At 42.8% G+C, this 20,089-nt stretch overlaps 1 protein-coding gene and 1 long non-coding RNA gene across 2 annotated transcripts; one reads left to right on the forward strand and one right to left on the reverse strand.

Annotated features, from left to right (window-relative positions):
• The first annotated feature begins 769 nt into the window (after positions 1–769).
• On the forward strand, positions 770–3,544 carry LOC120718109. Its single transcript, XR_005692381.1, has 2 exons — positions 770–3,033; positions 3,425–3,544. It is a non-coding gene; the product is annotated as an uncharacterized LOC120718109 (long non-coding RNA).
• A 13,264-nt stretch (positions 3,545–16,808) lies between these two features.
• Positions 16,809–19,279, reverse strand: LOC120718108. Its single transcript, XM_040006456.1, has 2 exons — positions 19,164–19,279; positions 16,809–17,987 (listed from the first exon to the last, which is right to left on the reverse strand). Exons 1-2 carry the CDS (start codon positions 19,237–19,239, stop codon positions 17,224–17,226), a joined length of 840 nt encoding a protein of 279 aa, XP_039862390.1. The 5' UTR covers positions 19,240–19,279; the 3' UTR covers positions 16,809–17,223.
• Positions 19,280–20,089: the final 810 nt, after the last annotated feature.

Below are 20,089 nucleotides of genomic sequence, written 5' to 3' on the forward strand. Positions count from 1 at the left end.
CTGTAGGTATTTGTAGCTGGTTATTCAGAAAAAGGTTAAACAAAAACCACAGCTATAGTAGAGCAGGGGCCTGTTATGTGGAGGAGCGTGTTGAAGACATTTTGGCTTCAGTTTGGGTGAGGGAAATTCCAATTCTTTATTAGACTGTTACTGCAGTAATTAACAGGTGTATGTGTTTGTGTGCCGTATATTTATGAATGCAGCTTACTAAGCAAGCTTGCTGGTTTTAGCTGATAGTGGAGCACTCCAGCTGAAATACTTGTGGCTCCATAAAAAAAGTCATTGGCCAAATAATAATGTCTTCAAATTGTCTCGTCCTAAACCAGTGAGGGACACACAATAACTACATACATGTTTTACATACAGTTTATGGCTGCAGCACATTCAGTAATTGATATACTGGCATTACTGCTCAATAACGGTGTAACTTAGCTGTTCTATTGTTCCAACAACTCATTTATGTGATAATGGTGAACTTTGACCTCAGTCTATGTCTAAACAGGCTTCTTAGATTCTGTCTCTTTAACCCTTAGATGCATGAGTGAGTGGATCAAAAATGACCTGCATTAGAATCTGTGTGTTGTTATGTTACTTTTGTCATTTTTTGTTTAGAATAATAATTTGCATTATATTTCTTACTATATTTTGGTCCACAGAAGAGTGGTTTAATGTTTGAAATATTTTATATTTTTCACTTATTTTACATTTTTAATATATTTTTAAAATTGAAGAAAAAAATCACATAATAGAACAATATCAACATCCATTTTGTGCGTATGTGCATGTTTGAGAGAGAATATGTGTGTCTGTGACTGTCGGCTCTCTTTTCTTGCATTGTCTCCTCACTGTACAGAGTTGTGACAAACCACCTGTTTCTGGCTGGAATCCCGGCACACAGGTACATTGCATTTCCCTCATAGACTGCTGACTTTACCATCTTTCTTACTTGGCTCTGAACTCTTGCTAACTTAGGTTGGAACTTGTCTGTTTTTTCCCCTGTGGCCGAGTTCTGGTTTATGCCACCCTACACCTTCCCACCCTTAGTGATCGGAGTTTGGGGGCAACATTCCAGTTGACTTCTCATGTGTGGTGTGGTTAGCTCCTTTGAGTGCTCAGTCAGGAAGAGCTGGCATGCATTGTTGATACAATTCTTTAATTTAATTTATTTTAAAAAGTCATTAATGGTGGTAATGTCAAGTTGTAGCACAGCACCATGGGCCACCACTGTGTTATACACTTGCAGAGGTATCACATCATGCTCAGCAGTACATCAGTGTTTCTTTTCTTGCTGCCCATGGTAAGGCTGCCATTGAATCCAAACTGTGCTGTAAAACTCCCTGGACTTGGGAGCCTTGATCAGAAGAAGGATGTCTGCCTTGTTCAGTTGTAGAGTCCCCAAAAATGTTTCTCCAGGAGACAGTGGATAAGGGGCACACTGGAGAAAAAGTTAACTGTGGTGATGCTGCATCTTGTTTTTCTGAATCTACTGCAGAAATGAATGCAGGTCGTTTTTGACCCACCTATGAAAGTTTGGGGTAGTAATACAAAAACTACAATTTTTGTAAAATGTGTAAAACGTAAGGTGAAAATTTCAATTGTATGATATCAGCAACATGTTTTCGAGGAATAGCTGGAACATGAAATGATGAAGACTTTTCATTAATTAGATATTGCAAGAAAACAACCTCACTGGCCAACCGCACGTATGTATCTAAGGGTTGAAACTGTTTTTAGACACTTGCCACTGTCTGGGAACATCTGGGCCCTCTTTTTGAAAAGTTACCCCTTCCAGGTGCCTCTGAGCTGCCTACATAGCTAAACGCTGGACAACTAACAGCATAAAATGGGTAAAATGTTAACAGCTGAATGGGATTAATTTGGCATGTTTTACTAACTAGCAGCGTAAAAAGTGAGCTGGCCCATGAAAGTCAATCATACTTTGAACCAGATGTTGATTCAGTGCATTCCTGCAGCATGTGCTCTCTGCTATCATTCAGATGTGATAGCAGTATCATCAGTAAAACCAGCTCCTGCGTTTCCCTCTGTGGTTTCCATGGTTACATTTGGGTCCATGGCAACAAGCAGAAAATGGCAACACATTACGAATGTCATTCTACCGAAAACAACAAAAGTAGCAACATCACTCAATGAATTAATGACTCTTTAGCTTCCTAATCAGATTCAGTCATTTATTTACTGATTGTACTGATTACATATTAGTGTTTCTCAGCGATATTTACAGAAAGGTATTGTGAAATAGACAGAAAAGAAACAAACACAAACAAAGAAGATATGGTAACTGACATGCCACAGTAGCATATAAATACATGGATGGTGAAAGAGAGGGGTTGCTATTCATCATCATGAGATGTCCCCAAGGAGCGTGAGCCTGTGCAATTATAGTTGAGGTATGATTCAGCTCCTGATCTGTGATCCATTGCCAATCCTCCCCTACATCACCACGTGCTGGTCATAGTGGATGGTCTGATTTGAGGGGTTCTCTCTCTGTACTTTAGGGTCATTAACTCGTTAAATAAGGTTTTGAGATGACTGCCACTGTGAACAGGTGTTCTATGATTAAAATCAAATAAACATTTAAAATGTTTTATCAAAGAAAATCTGAAAATTTAAAGCCGAATGAAGCTTAATGTTAAATGTAAGACTTGACATGGTCTTCAATTGATGATTAAAGTCCTACATGTTTTCCTCAGCCCTCTAACTCGTATCAAGTTGTGAGACTCATGTAATGGGTGGGCACAGATGGAAGTATTGTAATAGATATTGCCCCCCCTCCATAATTTCATGCATTCTTATCATTGTTATGTTATGCGTTCAGTTCTTTATTACTATTTCTGACACATACTGTGATAACTGGCAATCCAGCTAGGATATTCTGATCAATGATGATTCCCACGGGTGGCGCTCATGCAGGCACTGAATCGGGCAGCTTTGGGGTCCTGTGTGTTCTACTGCACAGATAGCCTGCAGAGTGCAGCTACGCTGAACTGAAGTGCTTGTGTTTTGTATTTGCAGGTGAGCACAAGTTATGTGTTGATAAACAGAATGATGTTGACGTATGAGAAATGTATTGGAGTATACTGTCATTAATGGAACACGACGCTAATGTCGGAGTTTGTGATTTACATGATGTACCTGAACTGGTGTTAAACGGGATGTCACATCGCAAATGATTAATAAGGGGATCGAGAGGGTAGTCTCCATGCGCAACAATACTAGTTGGAGGAGCATACGAGTGTGCAGAATATTGTAATATGAACATTGGTAGGAAAATACTGAGTAAATGAGTACTTTGTTAACACGTGTTCAGTAGTTATGTGTAAAAGGGTCCTGTGTGTTCTACTGCACAGATAGCCTGCAGAGTGCAGCTACGCTGAACTGAAGTGCTTGTGTTTTGTATTTGCAGTTGCAAATGAGCAAGTAAAGAGAACGATTCTGAACTCATGCACGCCTGGAAGTGTCATTTGTCCAAGTGTGCAACAAATATTGGAGGCACCGCTGGGATTATTAACGCCGTGTCCAGCGTGATGAAAATAAGGAAGGGGCGTGGCTACAGCAACCACGATGGACCTCGAGGAGCTGGCAGAGACTGTGTCCCAGACACTCTGGAACCTACAACTTGACCAACTCAAAGGGGTATGTGCTGAAGCTAAAATCCCTAGTGGAAATGTCACAACAAGACGAGCGTTAATAAAATTAATTACAGAATCTATGGACAAGGTTATTAATGATGAAGAGCAGGATGTTGCACTCTGCTATCTAAAGAAAATGTTAGAAAGTGTCGACCCAGCGATAGGGAGCTCCAGAAACACAGAAAGTGGATCAAATACAACGAGCTCGCCACAGGGAACTCAGGAAACAAGGGAAGAAGTTGATTTAGCAGAGAGATACGCACAGCTCCAGAGAAACAGCAAAGCACTGCAGGAAGAAATTAGGAGGCTGAGTGAAAGGGTGGAGAGGACACCACCAAGTCAGCCAACCACCCCACAAAATCTGTTTCCTGTCGCAGCCAACCGCCTTTCGGAAGTGACGATAAGGAGGGAATTCAAGATCTGTGGTCAAATTGGGGAGAAGGGCCAAAAGGACAGACTCTCATACACCAACCTGATGCATCAGATTGACAGAGGTCTGAACAAGGACAGTGAGCGGAGGTTATAGAGGCTGTGGTGAAGTCTGTCAGCCCAGGTTTGAGTCTTAGAGACATGCTTGAGATAAAACGTGACCTCATCCTCCCCCAATTGAAGGCCATATTAAAGGGACATTTTAAAGAAGATAGCACCACAGATTTGTAAGAAGATAGCACCACAGATTTGTATCACAGACTAGTGAACGTCACACAAGACAGCCGTGAGTCTCCCCAAAACTTCCTCTTCAGAGCAATTGAGTTAAAAGAGAGGCTGCTGCTCGCATCGGAAGACACGGGGTCCGATGAACAATACAGCCCTGAGCTCATCCAGAAGAAATTCTTGAGGTCGGTTAGTACTGGGCTACTGAGTGACCCTATCAAGTTTCAGCTCAAACCCTATCTGGATGACCCTCGGGTGACAGATGAAACCCTCATTGATAAGATGAATGAAGCAGCTAGTGTTGAATCAGAAAGGCAATTGAAGCAAAAGAAAACTACAGGCAGCAAATCTGTAAAAGTAAATGAACTCCAGACGGAAAGGCCAGCCAGTCAATTGGGTCTGGGTGTAGCCGAAACTAGGTTGGGGACTCAAGAGCAATCAGCTGAAGTGGTGAAACCCAAGAACCGCAGAACACCTGTTGTAGCTGCTTCCCAAGAGTCAGAGCTGCATGAAGCGGTCAGGCTGCTGAGAGAGGAGATGGCTGAATTAAGGAGGAGCATCACCACCCCTCAAGGCCCCACTCGCCCACTAAGAACCAGTGGGAGAAGGGGATGTAAGGCATGCCAGGAGCAGGGAACCAACGATGGGTGTGAACACTGCTTCAAGTGTGGCCAGCCAGGACACCTCTCCAGAGGCTGTAGAGGGCGAAGGGGGGCAACAGAAAGATCGGAGGGCACTCAAGTGGGAATCCAGACCATTGCCCCTCCCAAATCATTAATTCCCATCCATGCTGAAGCAGACGACAAGTTGCATGAACTGCTTTGGAATCGAATAAGACAGCTGGAGGCAGAATTAGAGCAGAGTGGCAACGCTAAAGAGACTGTGGGTGCCACGTATGCCAGTCATCTCTCACTACGCTGTCAGGCTAAGCTGAGAGCCCTGATCGGGAAGAAGTGTATGGTGGATTGTTTCTTTGAAGGTGTAGAAACACAAGCATTGTGGGATACAGGTTCACAGGTGACTATCATTAATGAGAACTGGAGGAAGTCCTGCTTTCCACATATCCAACTGAGAAGCACAAGTGAACTCCTAGGTGAGGATGAGGCTCTGGTGGGCAAAGCAGCGAACCAAACACCCATACCCTTCGCAGGTTGGGTTGAGCTAAAATTTAGACTGGGGTCAACTAGAGATCCACAGCCAGAGTTAGTTTTCTCCGTGCTTGTCTCAAAAGAACCAGGAGTAGCAGAGCCACCTATCATTGGCTATAATGTGATTGAGCATTTTGTAAAGGATGGAATGGAGCAGCATCCAGACGTTACACCTGCTGTGGTAAAGGAAGCCTTCTCGATTGATTGTAAGAAAGCGGAAGTGCTAATTAACATCGTGCAGCGCTGCTACAAAAATGACGAGGAGGGTGTGGTGAAAGTTGGGAGACAAAAGATAGTGATTCCAGCTGGACAAAGCAGGGAGGTTAAGTGCAGTGTGAGGACAGGTCCCCTCCCCCTGAGACAGGAGGTTCTTTTCGAACCAGAGGACATTTCAAAACTACCAGAGGGGGTTAACCTGAATGAAACTGTCATTGGCCTGCAGAGGGGAACCCGGTCCAGGGTGGTTATTCCAGTCACGAATGGCGGCAGCCATGACATCACCCTCCTCCCTCATGTAGTGTTGGGACGACTACAGCAAGTGAAGGCTATTTACCCAGTAGACGTAAGACCAGTAAGTGCTGAAAACATGGGCAAGTTGACGTGTGCTAGTGAAAATACAGGGAGCACCATCAGCGCCCCAGAACAGCACAAAGGGGAGTATGAAGAGGTGGGCAGATGCAGCCAAGATTTATGGGACCCACCGGTGTCAGTTGATCACCTGACCCCAGACCAGCAGGAGCAGGTGAGAAAAGTCCTGCGTGATGAGTGTGCTGCATTTTCAAAAGATGAGAGCGATGTGGGATGCATCCCCTCCCTGAAGTTAAAGATCAGATTGAATGACACAACCCCAGTAAGACGCACATACATCTCAGTCCCCAAGCCACTCCACAAGGAGGTGAAGGAGTATTTGGAGGACCTGTTGAATAGAGGATGGATTCAGAAATCCCGATCCCCCTACTCATCACCCATCGTCTGCGTGCGCAAGAAGGATGGAAGTCTGCGTCTCTGCGTGGATTACCGTGAGTTAAACCGGAAATCCATTCCTGACCGTCACCCCATCCCTCGTGTTCAAGACATGTTAAACAGCCTGACTGGGAGTGCATGGTTCTCAGTGTTGGATCAGGGCAAGGCGTACCACCAGGGTTTCCTGGAGGAGAGTAGCAGACCCCTCACAGCCTTTATCACACCTTGGGGCTTATATGAGTGGGTAAGGATTCCCTTTGGTTTGTCCTCGGCTCCAGCAGAGTTCCAGCGCAGTATGGAAGAGTGCCTTGCAGGCTTGAGGGATGAAATATCTCAGCCATATCTGGATGACAATTTGGTCCACAGCAGATCATTTGAGGACCACCTGCATGATCTAAGGGAGGTCCTGCGCCGCTATCAAGAGCACGGGGTGAAGCTAACCCCCAAAAAGTGTGAAGTGTTCAAGGACAAGGTGAAATTCTTGGGAAAGATTGTATCCAAAGATGGCTACTGCATGGACCCTGCTGAATTGGCACCAGTGCAAGCACTAAAAAACCGCAAACCTGAGACTGTGGGAGACCTAAGGAAAATGCTAGGTTTCCTGTCATACTACCACCCCTACATTCCAAACTTCTCACGCACTGCCAAGCCACTATACCAGCTGCTATCGACCGGAAAGATTCAAGTGATTACTGACAGAAGATCAACGGTAATAAGGCACAAAGGACAGCGGAAAAAATCAGACCAACTCAACTCAAGCCAGCCAATCACATGGACGGAACAACACCAGGCAGTGCTATGCCAACTTATAGAACACCTGCTGAGTCCACCACTCCTGGCATACCCTGACTTCGAAAGGCCATTTGTGCTGCACTGCGATGCCTCTCAAGAAGGGCTTGGTGCAGTCCTGTACCAGAGACAGCAGGGCCAACTGGTTGTCATTGGGTATGGGTCGAGAACTCTAACAGCTCCAGAAACCAACTACCACCTCCACTCTGGAAAGCTAGAGTTTCTAGCAATGAAGTGGGCAATCTGTGATAGGTTTCGGGAGTATCTGTATTACGCACCTTCTTTCTCAGTGTATACAGATAACAATCCGTTGACCTACGTCCTGACTACAGCGAAGCTAAATGCTACAACACACCGGTGGGTTGCTGAGCTAGCCGATTTTAACTTCTCAATCAAGTATCGGCCGGGAAGGGCTAATGGTGATGCTGATGGTTTGTCACGGATGCCACTAGACATGGAGGAGTACATGCGCACATGCTCGCAGGAAATGAAACCAGAGGTAATCACACCTACGACACAGGCGTTCAGCTGAAATTCCATGAACATGAGCCATGGATGTGTCCAGCTACCATAACCACAGCATGTGCTGATGTAGAGCATGAACGAGTAATGGCCCCAGTGACACAGATCTCCAAAGAGACACTAAAGAAAGCACAGGAGGATGATCCAGTCATTGGCAGGGTGCGAGAATGTGTTATGACAGGACAATGGCCTCCTTGGAGAGGAAGAGACAGGGGTGAAGACACTTCAGTTCTAAGCCGGGAAAAGAGTAAGCTGTACCTCGACAAAGACGACATCCTGTACAGGAAATCAGCTGCTCGAGCTCAGCTAGTGTTACCCACAAAATTCCATCAGCTATGCACAGGCATATGCATGCACCAACAAGTCAGCAAGAACAGCAGCAGAAAAGATCTTTGGAGATTTTGTGCTCAAATTTGGATTCCCTGCCCAGTTACACCATGATCAGGGAAGGGAGTTCGAGAACCAGCTGTTTGCCACCCTGGAAAGGTACTGTGGAATCCAGGGGTCACACACAACACCTTACCATGCAGTGGGGAACGGTCAGGTGGAGAGATTTAATCGGACACTCCTTTCCATGTTGAGGAGCCTGGCAGAGGAAGCCAAGGCAGACTGGAAAAACTCCTTGAGCAAAGTGGTGCATGCGTATAACTGCACACGCAGTGAAGCAACAGGATATGCCCCATATTATCTTCTCTATGGCAGAAACCCCCGCCTACCAGTGGACATCATGTTTGGCCTGGTTCCAGGTGACCAGAGTACTTCTCACAGTGATTATGTCCGTAAGTGGAGAAGTAGGATGCAAGAGGCATACAGATTGGCATCAGAAACAGCTCAGAAAGAGAGGAACAGAGCAAAAAGGCAGTACGATCGGAAGGCTCATGGAGTGGAACTGAGAAAGTGAGAGTTCTGCACAGGAACCTCCTACTGCCCTGTGACTTTCTCCCCATTCAGGAGGAGAAGCTGGAGAAAAACAAGAATGGGAAGGAGGATGCCAAACAACAAAGAAAAGGAAAGACCCAAGAAAAGCAGCAGGAGAGTGACCACGACAGCAGTTCAGAGGATGAGAGTGACTGGGGAATTATCACCACACAAGCTGCGGAATCACCCACCCAGATCAGGAGTCAGCTGAGGGCAGAGGCAGAGGAGTTCCAGCCAGAAGAAGCTAACGGAGAACTGTCAAGTGGTGGTGTCAGCAGCAAGTGCCTAGACGAGGGTGGAAAAGGTGGACTGGAGTCAAGTGCAGAGGAGGAGGAGGCAGGGCAAAGTGAGCTATCTGGGGAGGAGAACGGTAGAAGTCAAGAACAGGTGTCGTCATCTGATGAAGAAGACGAGGGAGAGCCCAACTCACAGCCAGTTCCCACAAGAAAGTATCCTTTTCGATGCAGAAATCCACCCAAGACACTCACGTATGACACCTTAGGTCAGCCATCAGTCATAAACAGACACAAATGATGTCCACAGCTAAGAAAAAAAAACTAAGTTCATTGTCACATGTTGAGTTTACTGTGGTGACAGTTTAAACAGAAAGGGAAGTGTTCACAGTAGCAAATGTTAAAAAGAGCAAATTTGACAGAGCAACAACTGCATGTATTAGTTTAATAGTTCACATGAGTTTGTTAAGGGTTCAATATTGAGGAAGGGTACAAGAGGTGATCGAAGAATAACCACACTGATCCGGCCGGGTGAAGTCAAACGATGATTTTAATGAATACACGCGTGGGAAGACCATTCTGTACACAGACAGCAATTGATCTTCGACTTAATCAAAGCATAAACAGATTTTTATAGCATCAGGGTTTGATTTACTGACGCCCCCTCATGCGTCACAGATACATTTTATACATACGTCAAATCAACACCACAATGACTTTTAAGAAGAACATCATCTTCTATTTTCATGGCTGGCCCTTCCTGTCTACCTTTCAGTTCTTGTCTTGTTCCTCTTTCTTGCCGAGACACCAAGGAACGGTTCCTCTTTCACCGAGACACTTTCGCAGTTAGCACCAGACATGTCTAAACTCTTTCCTATAAATAAATCTAACTAATGTGTGTGTGTTGACCTCACTCAGCCTCTATGTCACCTCTCGCACTTCTGACCTTTCACCAGGACAGAGGCTCACTGAGACTATGTGTATGTCTTCTACTAAATAAATGTTCTAATCAAAAACCTCTAATGAAACCTTAATATAAAATGACCTGATATAAGTGTTTTGTAAGCATGTATTGCAATTATCCTTCTATGTTCTAGTTTTCCCTCAACATGGATCATCTGAACAGTCACATCAGTGAAGCTTTAAACCTTTTAAAGAACCTGAACATCAACTCAAATAAGCACAGATATGCAATATGTATAAAATAGTTATAACTGCATCTGGAATACAAAGTTATCATCATCATAAACATCTTAAGGCCATCTTAAAGCTATCTGTTACATTGTTAAAGCAATGATCAATTTGAATAACCTAGTACTTAGCCTGCTGCTCAAAATAACTTTCACTTCTGCAAACTCTCTGCAACTTCCTGTCAGCCTGCAACTTAGTCTTTCTAAAACACACACACTGTTTAAACCTCTGAATACAATATCAATGCTGCAAATTCTATTATTAATGCAATGGTAATAATGATGATTATTTAACAATAGCAGTAAAATAATTTCCCTGCTCCACACTCCCTCTCTCGACCTCTGGAACACCAGAGGTCGCAATACATTGTGTCCTCGCTCTGACCCTCTCTGGCTCAGCAAATCAGACAACCTCATGTCATCTAATTGGTCCAGTAATAAACACCAGCTCCCATTCGAGAACACTCCATGTGTAAGCTTAGGTTTCCTTGGTCCCTCTCTGGTGGTTCACCAAGCCTCGGACCTCCAGGATCCTCACCCCCCTGTGGTCACCGAGATCTTCTGCAAAGGAAACAAAACACCTTTTCCTGCACCTCCCTAACTTATCCTATTTGGGACTCTTTAATCAAAAGCATGATCCTAATTATCTTCTTAACTTAGTGACTTGTATTTATATATATTCTTCAACATTACTCATCACTTTAAAATTCTTTAAGCGCTGCTTTCACGTCCGGTTGCTCGCTCTATTTTTCCCTTATCTGATCATCACAAATTGTCGCTGCTGCAAGTTCCTCTACTCTAATCTTAAGTCACCTTTTTAACAAGAAAATCATTATAAGCGCCTATTCTACTAAAAGCTCCAAAAGAAAACAACCACTTTAATCAATTAAGTTTAAGCATATAAGCAATTACTCCTGCATAAATTTCATCATAGCTAAATGCTGCCCAAAAACAACTCCTGTGTATTACACTAACTTCATTTTGAAACCTCACATTTCCTATGTTATAACCTGTTTTTTGGTATAGGCTTTTTATTTCATTTTGCTCCTTTTAATGTAACAATACCTTCTAATTCTAATTTATCAGACTTAACCAAAATATATGCTTTCCTTCCTCTTTGGTCCTTCTTTAAGTTCAGTCCAAAAGCTAAATGAATTTGAGGCCTTTTGCCTGGACTCTATACTGTCATGTGTGTTTCTGGACTCTGTGTCTGCAAGCGCGTGCAATCTTCAATAACTTCAATAACTCATATCAAAAAATGCAATATGTATAAAAATCATTTCTACTTATAAGCTCTCCCCTTTATCCTAAAAATACCTTCTATGTAATATCTGTATGTGTAAGCCTACATTATAACCACTTCTTCTAGAAATCAGAAAAGAAATCAAACCTGTTCTCCTCCTTGAACCCTCACTAATTTTCCCCCTAAGATTTTCCCTCTAAGATTTATTCACAGCTTTGAAAAAGCGGCATTGTATCTTCTAAACAGGATTCAGTTCACTTTAATCCTTTAACCTTAACATAAAAATAACAGTTTCAGTTTTACCATACCCAAATGATCAACAAACCCCAAAAAGTCCTAAAATGCTCCTAAATTATTAAACAATTAAATTATTAAACCCTAAATTCCCCCTTTATTTTGACACATGAAATGTGTCACAATACTATACAAAACTTAAAATGCTCAGTTTTCCCACTCATGATCCAATCTGTGTTATAAAAATAAACTTAAAACAGAACAGTTATCAGTCATGTGTTTCTTCAATTAATGGTAACATGAGTTATATCAAAAAATGTTTCCCCTTTAACATTTGGCATTCTCCCAACAATATACCATGATCCCATAATCTAACCCCCGTCAACAAAACAGAAATTTTCTCTGGTAAAAGCCAATTGTTTGTCCACATGTATTCATCCACACCTTCATCCAGTCACACCATATTTTTTGCTAATAGTGGAGCCTCCCGCACGATCAGATTCTCCACCCTCAGCAAAATGAGCTCAGTCATTTTTTATTTTCCATAGGAAAATATTTCTTTATGCTTTTGGGTTGGATTGACTCGCATAAAATCCTTTTTACAGGGACTTACGACCTGAACAGTCCCCACAGGTAGCTTTCTCCTCAGCCAATTGTAATCTGGAAAGCCCCCCTTATATTTGCTCTTCCCGAGAATTTTCAGTTCTGTTGCAGGCCTGCTTAAAACAGAAATGAGAAAAAATAGAGCTGATTATTAGCTCACGAAACACAAAACAAAATCACCTGACAGGTTTTCTTTAAGTGCACTGTTACAAAATAATGGGCCCCTCAAACATGTCCATGTTTCCAAAAACTCCCTCTATTAAAAACAAAAACAACAACAACCCAAACCTAACTGACAGAATCACCCCATCACCACAACAACCTTAAACACACAAAAGTTTTGCCACCACATAATTTCACCTCCTCAATACACCGAAAGTCTCATTAAAACCACACAATTTGCACACAAAAATCACCCCCTTATGCTCTTTAACATACTCAAATTCAGCATAAGACCCCCTTACGACAACATATAATCACTAAACTATAAATTCCCTACCCCAATCTGCACTTCTCGTCTCTGCTATGCTTCCTCTTCCTGAAAGTCACAGTCACACACACACTCCAGCTAATTTGCATACTGAGTCATATCTCAAGAAGTTGCTGTAACAAGAGAAACATATGTTTAAACATTATCTCCCTATTAAATTATTTTATTTCTTTCTACAGTGGTCACTACTGTTGATCACTTAGTCCGAGAGCACTTCTAAGTCACTCTTATCTAAAACTACTTTACTCACCGTTTCTTTTTCCATAACTCCCTTTGTCATATAGCTTCCTTTGAGTTTTTCCTCAGCTTCAAACTCAAATGTATTTTATGTTTGTGTATGTGAATTTGCATATGTTGCTTTTCCAGTGTGTCAGACTCCTTCATAATTTTGCCTTTAAACAGTCAATTTTCTCCTTCCCAAATTTGCTAATCCAAATTTTGATTTCCCACCTGAAATAGCAGCATTCCTTGTCCTCAGCCAGAAGGTAGGGCTCCACTTGCCACTTTTCCACCTCTGCCTCAGCCCAGCGGCTTTACCCTTGAGGTCCCGTCTTCTTCACTTCATCTCACCAGTGAGTCTGAGCTCACAGGGACTGAGTGGGGCCGAGTAATCGTGACTGTGCCTGCCTTAGGTTGTCCCAGGGTTTCGAGGTGGGATCTTACCCGTCATGGGCTATCCAGCCTTCCATACTCGCCTGATATGGGGACCAAGTGGGCAGGGGAGGGAACACACTGGCTCTGGAGTGTAAGCTGCTTCCTTCATTGCATCTTATATTAAACTATCTCACTTCTGATTCTTTCCAAAAATAATTTCACATGTAACAATTTGTGTATATGTGTTTTCTATTCATTAATGTAATTGTCAGTTATTTTCTCTCTTCATTTTACTTTTTTATTTTATCTGTTTGTTTGTAACGTTCTACTTTAGTTCTACTAAACCTTGATGTAAACAATACACCCTTATTTCACGCACACTCTGCAGTTTGCCTACGCACACACTTCTCTCTCAGACTTCCTCTGTTCACACACTTGCCTATGAGTTATTATTAGTTCTTTATTACTTTGTACAAATCACACAGAATCATTCAAATCGAGTACTCACAGCATTCACATCACAACCTTCAACGTGCTCACTTTCAATCCTGCAAGATGCAGAGATGGACATCTCCTTCACCTAACATAAAACTAAATTACCATATCAACATACAATTACTGAAATTCAAACTCAAATACACCGTCTGTTTTAATAAAGTCAAAGAGTAAACGGGTGTACCAAGTATATATACTTATGTGTTTTTGAACTGAAAGAAAAAGAAACTCAAACTCTTATAATATCACTCATGCATCACTTAAATTAAAAACACTTTCAAAGTTTAAAACATCCTACTTTACATCACCAAAGAAATACCTCTCACACCTTTATTCATCATTCAAAACCTTCTAGTCACCGCATTCACACACTTAAACTGTGACCAGAGTTGAGGAATATAACTCAAAACACGCTTTCCTAAGAGTATTTTAGACATGCCTTTCATAATCAGAAAGAGCAAGTAAACAAAAACAAAGAAAAAAACGATTGAAACCTCTATTAATTATCACCGCACACACAAGAAATTGAGTACCAGACAGGGAGTACCAGAACCAGACTAGCTACACATAGAGAGATACTGGCTTGTATGTGAGATATACAGCAGTAAATGTGTGTCTGTGTAAAAGGTTACATGGTAGAGTGATAGGTCTACACCTTCAGTCTGATACAGAGCACGCCTGAGTGGCGGAGAGACTTTACAGACATTGCCTGGCCAGTAGTGCCTGTTGCTGGTACATGACATGAAGGGGGAGATGTATGTCATGCCAAAGACTGTTACCGGACAGAAAGTATCTTTAGAGGCTGACTCCCAGTGAAGCTACTGCTGTAACCTTCTGTTGAAGACGTGTATTCTGGGAAATCTCTAATGCTGGGATGACATTCATTTTTGGAGGGGAGTGTGTGGGACTCATGTAATGGGTGGGCACAGATGGAAGTATTGTAATAGATATTGCCCCCCCCCCCTCCATAATTTCATGCATTCTTATCATTGTTATGTTATGCGTTCAGTTCTTTATTACTATTTCTGACACATACTGTGATAACTGGCAATCCAGCTAGGATATTCTGATCAATGATGATTCCCACGGGTGGCGCTCATGCAGGCACTGAATCGGGCAGCTTTGGGGTCCTGTGTGTTCTACTGCACAGATAGCCTGCAGAGTGCAGCTACGCTGAACTGAAGTGCTTGTGTTTTGTATTTGCAGGTAAGCACAAGTTATGTGTTGATAAACAGAATGATGTTGACGTATGAGAAATGTATTGGAGTATACTGTCATTAATGGAACACAACGCTAATGTCAGAGTTTGTGATTTACATGATGTACCTGAACTGGTGTTAAACGGGATGTCACATCGCAAATGATTAATAAGGGGATCGAGAGGGTAGTCTCCATGCGCAACAATACTAGTTGGAGGAGCATACGAGTGTGCAGAATATTGTAATATGAACATTGGTAGGAAAATACTGAGTAAATGAGTACTTTGTTAACACGTGTTCAGTAGTTATGTGTAAAAGGGTCCTGTGTGTTCTACTGCACAGATAGCCTGCAGAGTGCAGCTACGCTGAACTGAAGTGCTTGTGTTTTGTATTTGCAGTTGCAAATGAGCAAGTAAAGAGAACGATTCTGAACTCATGCACGCCTGGAAGTGTCATTTGTCCAAGTGTGCAACAAAGTACTTTTCCCAAACCACTGGGTCGCAGCACAGTTACACTGTCGGTCTCATTCAGTAATAAAAGCAGATTGAGGCATCCTGCACTCTAGTGGTTGCAAAGTTGAACAACACCCTACTAAAAAGAAGACAGCCACACACTGTGGTGTGAACTTACTTCCTTTCCACTTCATTTCCCTGTGTTACTTCTGGAAGAACTTTTACATACTCAGTACTCAGGAGTGGATCGAGAGAAATCTTCTTGGAGTGGTATGAGGGTGGCATGGAGATCAAATGGGGTGGCAAAAAAGAAAAAAGTCATTTTCTTTGACACATATGTGCTGTTACATTCTGCAATATGCATTAATATATCATTAAAATAGTAAGTATACAAAAATGGAGTAACTATACACATGTTTCAAATAAATATAGTGTGGAGGTATGTAATAACGACAGGAGAGGTCTCTGTGTCTCACTCCAACTTTATTAACTGACTCTCAGAACTTCACATATATTGAGCGCCAAAATCTCCACCCCAACACTTCCGTTCAACATGGGTGTGAGTGGAGCCACCTGGTGGTCCGCCACAATACTACCAGTATGACATTTCTGATGATGTGTATGTCATGGTCCCTGTGCCTCGCTTGTCGACCCTCTATTAGGCAATATGTTTGTGGGTTTTTTTTGCTCTCTCCCTCCTCCCTCTTCCCCTCTCTCTCTCGCCGCGGCGATGCTCATTGCGGGCTCCCGCTGCTGGCCCACACACCAGCTCTCATCACCGCACCGGCCGCTGATCCCAGCTGATTGCTGCACTACTTAAGATGGCGGGTCTACGCTAGTCTTCGCTGGATCGTTGAGCTATCAACATCGTTTCTGGAACCTGAGAGGAGTGGCAGAGGAGGAGGACTTGGAGCCTTTGTACAGAGAGTGTGGAGCACGTTTTCCCCTATCCCTGTTTCCCCACGGACCCTGGCGGCCCGGACCCCTTTCTCCTGCACATTGTAAATAGCCACTTGGTGATTGTACTCACTGTAAATAAACGCACCGTCTTGCGCATAACAGAAAAACCTGGCCTGCGCTTGATTCCCTTTCAAAATCCTTATCAGTGTACCTGGAGTAGGTGCTGATCCAAACTTTACTGTGTCGTGCTCCTGGCTGCCTCTAGATGGTGCATCTGTGAAGGAACTGCTGGTGATTGAGAAGGAGGGCTTTTCATCGGTGCTCACACACTCCTCCTGGGGCTCTGTCTGGCTCCTGTGGTTCTGTTGGCCACTGTGGGGCCATATCGTGGGGGCAGTGGGGCAGTTCTGTTGGGCACATGCATTTACAGTGCTCTCGGGTTCCTTCTTAGCCATTTCTGTTCCTACGTGGTTCACCAGTCCAGAGGCAGAAGCTGATGGCATTTTCCCAGCCTTCAGTCTGTTCTGTAGCTCAGCCTGCCTGCAGGAATCTGAGGCACTGTTACAGTCTACAGGTCCATTGGCTCTGGGAGGCTGAACCAATTCCAGAGGCCCATTAGGTTTCCTACAGTTCTGACATGGTGTCACGGTGCATTTGCAAAGAACTAGCCCTGATGGGCTGTCCTTGGAAAGAGAGGCCCCCTGGGAGTCACTGGGTGTACTGCAAGCTTTAGAGCAGGGGTCAGGGGAAGAAGTCCTTTCTAATGAGGCCTGAGTTTTCATGTCCTCTGATGCTCCACTTGATTGTGTATTTGCTTCTCAAAGTGCCAGTCTGTAGATGAGGCCTTCTGTTTGATGGATAGGTGTTGCATGATACTGCACTGGAGAGCGATGACATTCTGAATCCAGCTGAAACTGAGTGGGGTTTCTCTCCATAGCAGCCGCTATTAGGAGCTGAAAGAGTCTCTTGAGGAGTCGCAGGGTCGGAGCAGAAACTGTAGAACTCTCAAGCTCTGCACCCTGAACTTCATCCTCAGGCTCTGCTGCCTCCTCCTCTCCATCGTTCTGCTCCTCTTGGGGTGGATGAAGTGTTGGAATTTGGAGTCCCGGAGACGTTTCCTTGGTGGAGTGGGGCTCCTGCTGCTGCTCTCCTCCTCTGCAGGCTTCCTCTTTGCACCCTGTGTAAACCTCTTCAGAAACTGGCAGAGAACCGACATGATTACTCTGCCGTCAGAGGTGTAGTCCGTAACTCTCCATCGATTCGTCATTTCCCTTTCCTCTGTGCAATACACAGTGGAAATGACTCTGGTGATGGTGTCGCCGTCGACATCCAGGGTGCAGACGCAGTTCCTCTGATCTGCCTTGAGGACAGAAAGATCTGCCTTCTCTGGAAGCAGAGGTGTGAGGAACCGTGAATGGAGGTGGGACCCTGCAGGCGGCACCATTAAACCAGCTGGTGAGTTGGTAGGAGGAGATGGAGTGGTGTTCTCCAACTGACTCTCTGGCACATGGGTGAAAGGTGTCGTCAGCAGCAGTTTGTTAAAGAATCCCCTGAAGGCAATATAAGGAAACGCCTTCGTCCCCGTAACCAGGTTATGGTTCAACGAGAGGACCAGATTTTTCATAGAGTCCACATGGCTGGGGCTCAAAGGACGGTTCCTCAGGTTGGAGATGAACATCTGGCGTACGCTGACAGGACTCACCAGCTCAGCTACGAGAAAACAAAAAGATCATCTGTGTTAATCGTGACATAATCAGACAAATTACGGATTTAAATGTCAAAACATAGCTTTATATCATCATATGCTATTTCTACACACAGACAATGAGAGGCCCGCAGCAGAACTCACTCTTTATGAAAGCCTTAAGATTGGTAGAAGGTGAGAAAAATGGTTTTGCACTGTAAATGACTAAATTTCATGTTTTAAACCAAAGATCACAGCACCAAACTCTGCTTGTTAGCATGTTTAAACAACAAAAATGTCCTGATGATAGAATTCATTTGCAAATTCACATGTAAATTAAAAATGTACAGCTCATAGTAAAGAATAACTTTGTGTGTTCTTGGTGACTGTGAACAACATTTCATGATAAATGAATGTCATCCATAATATTTGTGAATTATGGACACATTGTCAGTAAGGCTGCATAGAGTTTCAGTGATGTTTAACAATGAATTCATGTTCAGCACTTATTCTTATTTTATTTAAGCATCAGTCTGTTGGAAATAAAACAGCTAAAGTCAGGTGAGAAACCTCCAGCCTGCTTATTGCATGCACACAGTTTCAATTTCTCACCGAGCACATAACATACATCTGGACACCTGTACAGACACGGCAATACACAATGCACTCACATAAATATGATATACTTGATTCAGCATCAGTAGCTATAACTGATTTTGCACATAATGCGTGCAAGATCAAATTTTGGCCACATCTCCGAGGACTCCCTAACCTCCCTCAAAATTTCCCAGCTTTATAAACGCAACGAGTGCCTCTGTGAACTCTCACAGCTCCATCATGCTTCTATACAGATTCGTAATTTATTAACTTTATTGTCTAATTCAGGGCCAGTTGCTAAAACATGTAAACTCAAACCCTCCACATACAAAAACAGGACTCCAGGATGACCGCACTGACGTCAGACGTCAGCCTCCCGCAGGTTCTAATGAGTGATGTCGTTTCCATGGCGTGGGCATTAAATTGAGTGTTTTTAAGCATTTTTCAAACAAAAATTGCCCAAAACTGATGTTTCTAAAGTTTGACATATTTTACCTGAAATGTTCACACTCATGAAATCTCATTTTAAAGTATTAAAAGGCCAGTCTAAGGTGTATTTGTTTGCTTAAATATTCTATTATACTTATTAGCTTACTAAGCTTTACCATAGCGCTCATCCAGAATACGGGTGACACCAATGGAGAGCAGGTACCGCTCACGCTGTACTCTACTGGAGCTCATTTTTGGGTCTTTGAATCCTGGTTTCTTCAAAGCTTTAAAACTTTGGAAACAAACAGGTTTTCACAGCGCTATTAAACAGACCTCCTGCTCGCACTCTCATGTGAAAACCAAATTCGAATGTTGGCTTCTGCTTTTATACCTGCCGCGCAACACGTCATCCTCATCACCTTGACTCCCAGGGTCACGCAGGCGATGCGGAGTGATGAACATTTATGCTTTATTTATTCAGAATAAGTTTCCTATAATTATCTGATTTTTAAAAATAATAATTCTTATTTAGTTTCGCAGTTTCTAATCACAAGTATTTTGATTATTGAATTATTGTAATATGTAATGTTTTTTTGATCATTAATTCGTCTCTTTATAAACAACAAGTATAAACAACTGAAAGCCATAACGAAAACTCATCATGTTAATTAAGTCTGCTTATTTCCTTTGTTAAAATTAGAAATGACTGAAAGATTAATAGGCTCTGTTTTGAGTTTTGTTCAAAAAAGAATGACTTCATATAGGGGAAAATATATATCACATATGTGTAACAGAGTTAGAAAATAGCTTAACCCTTTAAGACCTACCATAGAACCAAGTCCGCCAGAGCTTATATTATATTTTTACCTGCTGTGGAGCCATTTTTGGGAGCATTTCAAGTTGCTATACATCAATACAACCATTATAGCCCAAACTTTAATAATATGTCTGCATTAGGTGCATAGTAATTACATAAATTGCAAAAAAGTGCAATAAACTACAAAAAAATTGAAAATCGTTTTTGTTTTTTTAACATATATTTCTAGTTAGAGAAATTTAAGAGGCTTATCCCTCAAAACTGTAAATACAAAAAAGTTGCACA

This window comes from Simochromis diagramma, unplaced genomic scaffold (assembly GCF_900408965.1).
Source record: "Simochromis diagramma unplaced genomic scaffold, fSimDia1.1 OVJJ01000024.1, whole genome shotgun sequence".
NCBI lineage: Eukaryota > Metazoa > Chordata > Actinopteri > Cichliformes > Cichlidae > Simochromis > Simochromis diagramma.